Consider the following 9,140-nt stretch of genomic DNA (forward strand, 5'->3'; position numbering starts at 1 on the left):
TAAAGATAAAAATAAAAAAAACAAACATTGAGTGTGACCTGCTTGCATCCCGTCATCCCTCTTTATCAACCAACCGAATCAAAATTTATTTAGCTGGCGCCTTGAAGATATAAGGGATGAAAAGTTCTCCAAGCATGCCCAGTTGCAAATGATACTTTTACATTTAAAAATATAATTAATAAATAATAATAAATTATCCAAATAAATAACTTTAATTTTTTATAGTTTAAATTTTCATCAAAAATATATTACGTTATATTATTCAAAATAATTCTCAGTGCTATTAAAAGTGTAACCGATTTCCCACACAAAGATCAGTCCAACAATGAATCGTCTTTTGAGACGATATTTTTTTTTTATTTCATTATCATGATTTAGAGATCCATTGAATCTTTTTTTTCAATCTCTTTGTGTCGTCACGATTCCGTATAAAATTCAACGACAAAAAAATATATAAATAATATTTTTTCTCTTTTTTAAGTATGTGCTTCTTTTTTTCTTTCAAAACTGCATGACTTGTGGCCTCCCTTATTTCCATGATGATAAAGAGGGTGAAATAGAGAGAGAGAACTAGAGAGGGTGGTTAGGGGGTAATATAGAAAAGTGTTGGTTAAGGGATGAGGGGGTATATCTGTTCGTTTGATCGTTCATGCTTGACTGAATTTGCTACGCACGTGCCTACACCAGGGCTCTAAAAATTTTCGTTGTTAGTCCTATATGTGTAAGGGGCTTCTGTAATAATTTTTTTTTTTTTTTTTTATTTATGCTTGTCTATAACAAACGTGCTTGCTGAGTTACCACACTTGGTGTTGAACCAGCAGATAGACTGCAGCTCTGATTTATAATTTACTCTATTTTTTATTTTTTTATTTTATCATTTAAAAATTTATGTGTTCAATAAGTGCAACAATGAATTCTCGTCGATTAATTTGTATTTAAAAAAAAGTGAGTAGTTTTTTTTGTTGTGTAATTAAAATGGTGCAAAAAAAAAAAAGAGATATAAACGTTGATAAATAATAGCAACCTCAGAAGTTACGAAGCCCACAAAATGACATGTTACGATCAAGTGAAAAATTGTTCTAAATCAAGTGGCCTAATTGTATAAATAATATTTTTTTGCAAAATAAAAAATTAAAATAATTTCTAATAATAACTTTGGTCTTTTGATCGTGTAAGCATTTTTGACTTTGATATGTGTCTGGATATATAAATTCACACGTGGGTGTTTCGATTATGTATTGATCTCTTTCATATTAAATCCAATGGATGAATTTAAATATTTTTTAAAAAATTATATATTTTTCTTCTTGGCACTTGTTCAAAAATAATTTCATTTTAACACAATAAAATATGCCAAAAAAAATATATATTCAACTATTTTTATTTCAAAACAAAAGTATATAAAACATCACAATATATAATAACTGCAATTTTTTCTAAACCAGATAAATTTAAACTGTTATTTATAGAACACTTGAAAAATGAAAAAAAAATAATTTTATAAATTAATAAATTAAAAATAATATTGAATAAGGGTTTTGAAGTCTAGAAAGTGAAGTAATGCATAATGTACCTGATAGTTCTTGCACATGGATTTCAAGTGATCCTTGAGATAAATACAAAAATAATTTAAAATAAAATAAGTTTTCAAGATATTTAGTGGTGCTTGTGATATGATCATCAGAAACATCAGAGATGCAAGCGTGGAGGTGTCTTTCAATTGCGCTTATTGCGTTAATGACACTTGAAAATGTAACAACAATAACAAATAATAAAAATAATAAAAGAATAACAAATATATTAAAAGCTGTTAAATTACCAGGTGGTTATATGGAAATAATACAAGAAGATTATTGTTCGGATATTAAAATAATTCGATTAACTTGTCGTTCATTAAGAGCATTTATTTTTGTTCTTGAAGCTGAATATCAACGTGAAAAAACAATAACATGTGGAAGCAATTACAATAATACTAGTGAATTAATAAATAATAAAAATAGTGTTAAAATTAGTGATAGTGATAAAAATAATAAAAAAATTGATAATTCAAAAAGATCAATATTATTTCGTGATTATCATCCAAAACCAATAACAATGGTACAAATTAAACTTCGTGGTAATTATTTTAGAGATGAAAAAGATGAAAATAATTTAATTATTGATATGAGAAATTCATTTAATCGAAAGTAAGTATTTTAATTATACAACTATATTTTTTTTTGTTAATTTCTATGTGATTTATATTTTAATATACTAGTTGAATAAAAATTGAAAATATAATAAAAATAAATTGCAGATGTGTGGTTTAAAGTCAAAGTGTATATATATATATGGTTGTATCAAGGGGATGATGGGGTGGGTTATGGATAAAAATTTTAAAGACGGGGGGACATATAAAATCTAACAAAGAAACGAATGGACCCTCACACATTTTTCGATTTGGATTATACTCAATCTCGCATCTGTTATTGTTTACAGAAAAAAAAAAAAAAAAAAAGTATCATGGTTTTTAACATTCACAGAAAAATATATATATTTTTTCAAAAAATTTCTGTTGTCCTTTTATTTTTTTCATTGATACAAAATATAGATATGAATCTTTTTTATTTTTTAATATTATGTAAAAGATTATAGATCATTCTGATAGTATTTTTCGATTGAAATAAAAATAAAAATAATTCAAAAATATTTATCTCTTTCAAACACTATTAGTTTCTTTAAAAATATATATAAAACTTGTTAGATAAAATTGTTTACTTATATCAATTGTGAGAAAAATGTTTATACAAAATTAGAAAACCGGAAACATCTGCAAATATTTTATTTTAAATTTTAAAATATATATAATCAAATCACTAAGTATAAAAATAAAAAAATCATTTGTTTATATAAAATGAATTAAAAATAAATATAATATACTTATTTTTTGTAAAAATAAAAAATTTCCATCATCAGACTATATATGATTTAAAACAAACGACATGCCGCAGGGTGGATATTTAAAAAGGGGTGAATTTTATTCCCCGATGAGATTCAATCGTACGTTTCCATTACTCGTCCCTCGAGTTTTGCAAAAAATCATATGCAAAAAAAAATTGTAATGTATTTTTATAAAGATGACGTTTCTTTTTTTGTTGTTTGTGAACCCCTTGTTGTGTGAGGGTGAAAGAGGACAATAGTGCATGCGCATTGATAAATACACCATGCATTCAAATAAACAATACATAATACAACAAACACACCATCAATATATTTGATTAAATTTTAAATATAAAATATAACTACATAATAACATAACAAAAAAATGACTAACGTTATATATCTTATTTCAACTTATTTGAATAATTTATTTTTTTTATATTTTAAAGGTGTTCAGGACATCATCATTGTCGTTTTAATATGCCAGATAATCATCCAGGATCATCAAAATGGCAACCAGCAAATTTGCATTTAAAATATGCTTGTATACCGGGTAAGATATACTAATGTCCCATACAATATACAACAATAAATGTCATAATAATTGCATGAGTAAATCATGATAATGTATATAATTTTATGATGCTTTATGTTTGATATATTAGTGCGTGTGTATGTCTTTTAAACATACGGAAAATCTCACCAGTATATATTTTATGCGTGTGAATAAAATGCATTTTTTGTGAGAATATATATCGTTTGTAACACGTGGCATATTTTTATATCAAATAGAAATCGAATAAGTAAAAATAACAGTTGGTTGATTTTACAAAAAGAGCAGAATAATTGAAGTTTTGTTTATCATAAGGGGACCAAGAATAACTGCATTTGCTTTAGTCAGTTAATGACACTTTATCAAGTTACAGTTTACACATTAAAATGCACTTTTCTATTCGCATATATTTTCATGACATGTGTGCATTATGTAATTTTCTACTTTTAAATGTCAACAAGACTATTTTATCAATAATTTATTTTACTATAAATTTTTATAATTTAATTAATATATTACAGAAGCAGCTGTTAGACGTTATTGCAATGTTGAAGTGACAATTAATGAGGGTGAAACTGGATATATTAAATCACCAGGATATCCACTATATTATCAGGGTGAACATACTTGTGGTTGGATCTTCAAAACAATACCTGGTCGACGTATATCACTTGTCTTTCATGATCTTAATATTCGCAGTAAGATAATTTAATTAATTTTATTATTTTCTAATTATTATTTATGATTAATAATGTTAATTATATTTTTATAAATAGGCCCTGAGTCAAATGGTAATTGTGTTGATTTTATAAGAATTGAAGAAAATGATAAAATAATATTTGAATCATGTGGTACGAAAATTGGAACAACAATTATTTCAAAAACAAATAAAATAATTCTTCATTTTATAACTTCATCAAAACTTTATCCAGCACGTGGATTTTTTCTTAAATACGAAGGTAATATTATATAATTTTTAGCTTAATTGATATAAATAATTAAAATTAAATTTAATATTTTTTTAATTTAATATAAAACATAGCAATTGGGTGTCCTGATATCATACCACCAAACGGAAGTTTTATCTCAAATGACACACACAATACGAGAACATTTCAATGTCACTCTGGAAATATATTTTCAGACACAGGAAAACAATCAAAAACTCTAGATTGTCAAGGAAAAAATTGGAATAAAACAATTAATTTACTTCCAGCTTGTATTAATGGTAATAATTTTTTAATTATTATTTTTTATTAATTTATAATTTATAATTATTATAATATTGTAATATTAATAATTGGTACAATAATTTCATTATAATTTTAAATTAATTAATTAATTTTATTAACTCAACTTTAAAGATTAGAATAAATTAAAATAATAATCACTTACTATTTGTAGAAAGAATCGAAATAGGTCGAGGTCATTTCGAATGACTATTTTTCTTTTGAATAAATAACATAGAATAATTAAAAATATTTTTGCATAAGGGATGAAATTGGCAAGGGTAGTTTAGTACAAAGACAAAGGCCCTGAATTATTTTTTTTTTTTCATCTAGGATTTTGCAAAAGAAAAATAATAAATATTGCAGCTTAGTTGGAGCAAGGGTAGATGCGTATGGTTGCATGCGCCTGCATCTACCCCTATTGATAAATGCATAGATATATACTTAGACTGTATACATACTTATAGTGTCAATGTATATGTCACAAACTTCCTCAATTTTTTTTTTTTTGAGGGAGAATGATCGGGGCAATCCGGGCTTGGTCGTGTACATACTGCCAGTTGTTGCCCAGCATTGCCCAGCCATTCTCTGCTTTACTCCACGTGTGTTTGCTCATTGAAATTTTAAGACAAGTGTTAATTAGTTAATAAAATCAATTTATTAACAGGTTAGTGATTGTTTTAGAGTAATTTACCTATTTATATACAATATTATTGCATTAATTATTTATATTTTTTGATTATTATATTAATTTTTGGCTTAGTTATATTTTGAAGGTTGAGGAGTATTTTATTTTCTAATGGTATTGTCATATTTTTATACTGGGCAAGCTCAATAATTTTTTTTTTAATTATAATTTATTATAAATTATTTTAAAATTAGTATTTGGGTATTTTAATTTTAATATTAAACGTGGCATTTTTATAAATTGTAGAAAATTATTTATAGAAAAAATTTTATTTCCATTTTTTTTTTTTTTTGTGTTATTTTTTGACTGAATTTGAAACTTTCTGGTTTTTTTTTTTTTTTTTGTGAATCAGCGTGTCGGACTGTCGGAATTTAATCATGATAGACTTGCCAAACAAGTATTCTTTTCGCATTCGAAAAAATAAAAAATCCAAGGAGAGAATTCGAATAAAATATTCAAATTTAAATTTAAAAAAATCTACTATTTTTTATCAGACTAAAAGTAAAAAAATATCAATAATTATAAATTAATTCAAGCATCAATGAATCCATACATAAATTAATATTTATAGAATTCACAAAAATTATAATCGAATTTGCCAATACCAAGTAGTAGAATTTAGAAACTTTTTTTTTTTTTAATACTATACCAACTGTTTTATAATCTTTTTTTTTCTTTTCTTACAAATTTCTGGTTAGTTTTTTTTTTTACCTTGAAAGTTGATAATATTAATTATCATTTTTATAAATATTTTCTTATCTAACTAAAAAAAAAAAAAAAATTTTTTTTTTAATCTTTTTTTATATTTATCTACAATTTTTAAAAATAATTTTAAAAACTTTTGTATATTAAATTATTTATCTTTAAATAATTATTAAATTATTGGAAAATTTCTAATAATGTCTTATCATTTAAAATAAAAATATTAAGGGTCAAAAAAATTAGAAAATTCTTGATTCGATATTCTTATATCAAAGGTCATAATTTATCTCAATTATTCATTAATAAAAACCTCATAAAAATTATAATAAAACTGTCAGTATAGAAAATATAAGATTAGCTGATAAAAAAATAAAAAATAAATAATATAATCATTCTATTTCGTTTAATATAAAATTTAATAAAAAAAAAAAGGGCGATAAAATAAGATAATAGTTCAAAGGTCAGCATGCAAATCAATATCACGCCACAATTTAAAATGATTGCATTAAATATTGTGTGGATAAAATGAAGATGATTTGTCCCAATGAGTTCAGTCTTATTGACGAATCAGTTTAATGACAATAACTTTGTTATTATTATTTTTTTAAATACCAATTAGTTATAACCCTCTAAGTACAATTATTTAAATTAAGCGTAATGATGAACTTTTGAGTCTATCTTTAATTTACGATTTGCATTGTTGTAGAAATTTTTGAATAAATATCTTTTGTTTGAAATTTAATATACAAATAAAGAGACAATAAATAATTGTGTTTTAATATCAAGTGAAAGAAAGAAAAATAACTAAGAGATAAAATATTAATAACATGAGTTTTGTAATAAATTTATAAAATAATAAACTCATGTGAATGAATCGTGATGTTGTTGAAATTTTATAGCTGACAAATTGTCATATCTTTTAATTAACTTTTTATTTTTTTTTTTTCTAAATAAATATTACTTATTTTTTTTTTAATTAAAAAATTATTCAAGATGATTAAAATATTTACGGACACCTTTAAAAATCTCATAAGTGAGTTAAAATATTTTAGTAAACAAAGAAAAATATATATTGAAATTTATATTTAAAATTTCAATAAAATTATTTTTTTATTTTCAAGGTATTTCATTAATTATTGAAAATTAAAAGATTTATTAATATGTTTATTATAAAATAATTAAAATACTTGACACACTTTTATGTTTTAAAATATTATTCTATAATTTATCTCTATCATCAATTTATTTATTTATTATTATAATGAAATATATGATAAAATCTAATCTCGAGTGGAAATTAAAAAAAAAAGTAGTATTATTTATTCTTCATTTATTACTATATATGTTTTTTAATCGTCCAGTCGTTATCCACTTTGTATGGTTAACATCAAACACTTGTCTTTATCTCGGTTTAAGCATGATTTAATAATATATTTCCATAGTTATGTGTCAAATCATTATTAATCTAAAAAAAAAAAAAAATTAACAACATTAAATCAATTATCAATTATATAATCTTTTGTATTTTAATAATTTAAATTCACACTTAGTCCATCTTCAATTTAAAGCTTAGTATTGAATTTAAAAAATTACTGCCAGTAGCGATGAAGGAAATAAATTCGAAAAAATTAAAAAAAGAAAAAAACATAAATTCAGTATATTTATTCATTAGAGGAAATCATTAATTTATAAATAAAATTTATTCAATGGAATTTTTTAGTTACGAGATAATAGTGGTTTATTGAATTTAATTTAAAAAAGACTCCAACAAGTTATTGAAGTAACTTGTTTTAAATAAAATATTTCCTCAACAAAGACTGATCAAATATTAAAAATAATATTAATATTTAATCACTTGGATGCTCTAAAAATAAATAAATTGAATTTTAATATATTTTTATATATATATCACTGGCAAGAATTAAGTGAATTGTGTTATTGACTCCAATCGACCCTGAGTAATTTACTGATTAAATTTTCTTTTCATCAAACAAAGTAGTAAAAGCAAGAACAAAAAAAAAAAAAAATAAATATTGTACATATAAATATTCATTATCAATTAAAAGCAATTATTTTGTGTACTCAGTTTAAATAAATAATTTTTATATTATGTTACAGCAACAACATCCACCATTTTAAAAACAGAAACTGATAATAATCGGTTGACTGATCTATCAAGTGACAATATACTTGGTGCTGGTGTAAGATTTGATCGTGCTGAAAACAAATATATCAATATGGATGATTCAGGTAAATATAAAATTTCACCCTCAGCTATGAGACTTAATAAAAATTAATTTTAAAACCTAATTATATTTTAACTTTAATTGAAAAATAAAGTCTTGATTTTTTTTTTCGAATCACCAAAGCGCAAAGTTCACTGTGTCAATATTTAAAAAAAAAAATATATATCTCTATTTTTGTAACTGACTTGATGCATTTTAATTGATTATTAATATAAATATATTTTTTTATTATTATTTCAGATGTGTTTATACCATGTACTATCATTGGAATGATAATATTTTGCAATTTCTTTATTGTTTATTTTATCTTTCAACATAGAAAAAGACTGGGGTATGTTTTTTTAGTTATTAATAATATTGAAAAACTCATTAAATAATTAATTTTATATAGATCTATATTTACAGCAGCTACGATGAAACAAAAGAAGCAGTTGCTTTCAATAAAAAAACTGCAGTAGTAACAGGAGCTGGACCAAGTCTTGTTTAATTAAAAATCAAATTTTAAACAATAAAATTCAAATGAAAACTAACATAATCATATTATTCAACAAAACAACGACGAAGATCTCTTCCAAACTTTATGGATTTATTTAAAACAAAAGTTAAAATGTTCTTTTATATTATTATTATTAATTTGTTTTTATAGCCTTGAATTACCTCAATAATATCAATATACAAATGCTGAATATACTCAGTGCCATTTTTTTAAAAAAAATGCATTTATCGTTAATACATAGAAAAAAAAAATATACACTTTTATTTTGAACAATACATTCAATTTTTTTTATTTAACATCACAAAAC

At 23.1% G+C, this 9,140-nt stretch overlaps 1 protein-coding gene across 3 annotated transcripts; it reads left to right on the top strand.

Annotated features, from left to right (window-relative positions):
• Nucleotides 1–727: 727 nt before the first annotated feature.
• LOC122855806 lies at nt 728–9,040 on the top strand. Of its 3 annotated transcripts, none has more exons than XM_044157450.1 (8): nt 728–2,186; nt 3,369–3,472; nt 3,994–4,170; nt 4,249–4,431; nt 4,515–4,700; nt 8,210–8,341; nt 8,578–8,668; nt 8,743–9,040. In XM_044157450.1, exons 1-8 carry the CDS (start codon nt 1,696–1,698, stop codon nt 8,822–8,824), a joined length of 1,446 nt encoding a protein of 481 aa, XP_044013385.1. In that variant the 5' UTR covers nt 728–1,695; the 3' UTR covers nt 8,825–9,040. The 3 variants fall into 3 exon arrangements, with proteins under 3 accessions (XP_044013385.1, XP_044013393.1, XP_044013376.1); XM_044157458.1 differs by having other exon boundaries at nt 729–2,186; nt 8,746–9,040; XM_044157441.1 differs by having other exon boundaries at nt 1,546–2,186; nt 8,729–9,040.
• The last annotated feature ends 100 nt before the right edge of the window (nt 9,041–9,140 follow it).

Source organism: Aphidius gifuensis, linkage group LG1 (genome assembly GCF_014905175.1).
Source record: "Aphidius gifuensis isolate YNYX2018 linkage group LG1, ASM1490517v1, whole genome shotgun sequence".
NCBI classification, from domain to species: domain Eukaryota; kingdom Metazoa; phylum Arthropoda; class Insecta; order Hymenoptera; family Braconidae; genus Aphidius; species Aphidius gifuensis.

What these genes read in the sequence shown, in the direction of transcription:
- LOC122855806 (XM_044157450.1), top strand. Translation starts at nt 1,696, where the DNA reads ATGCAAGCGTGGAGGTGTCTTTCAATTGCGCTTATTGCGTTAATGACA. An exon ending in ACTTCCAGCTTGTATTAATG is followed by an intron (nt 4,701 to 8,209) that starts GTAATAATTTTT and finishes ATTATGTTACAG; the next exon opens with CAACAACATCCACCATTTTA. An exon ending in CAACATAGAAAAAGACTGGG is followed by an intron (nt 8,669 to 8,742) that starts GTATGTTTTTTT and finishes CTATATTTACAG; the next exon opens with CAGCTACGATGAAACAAAAG.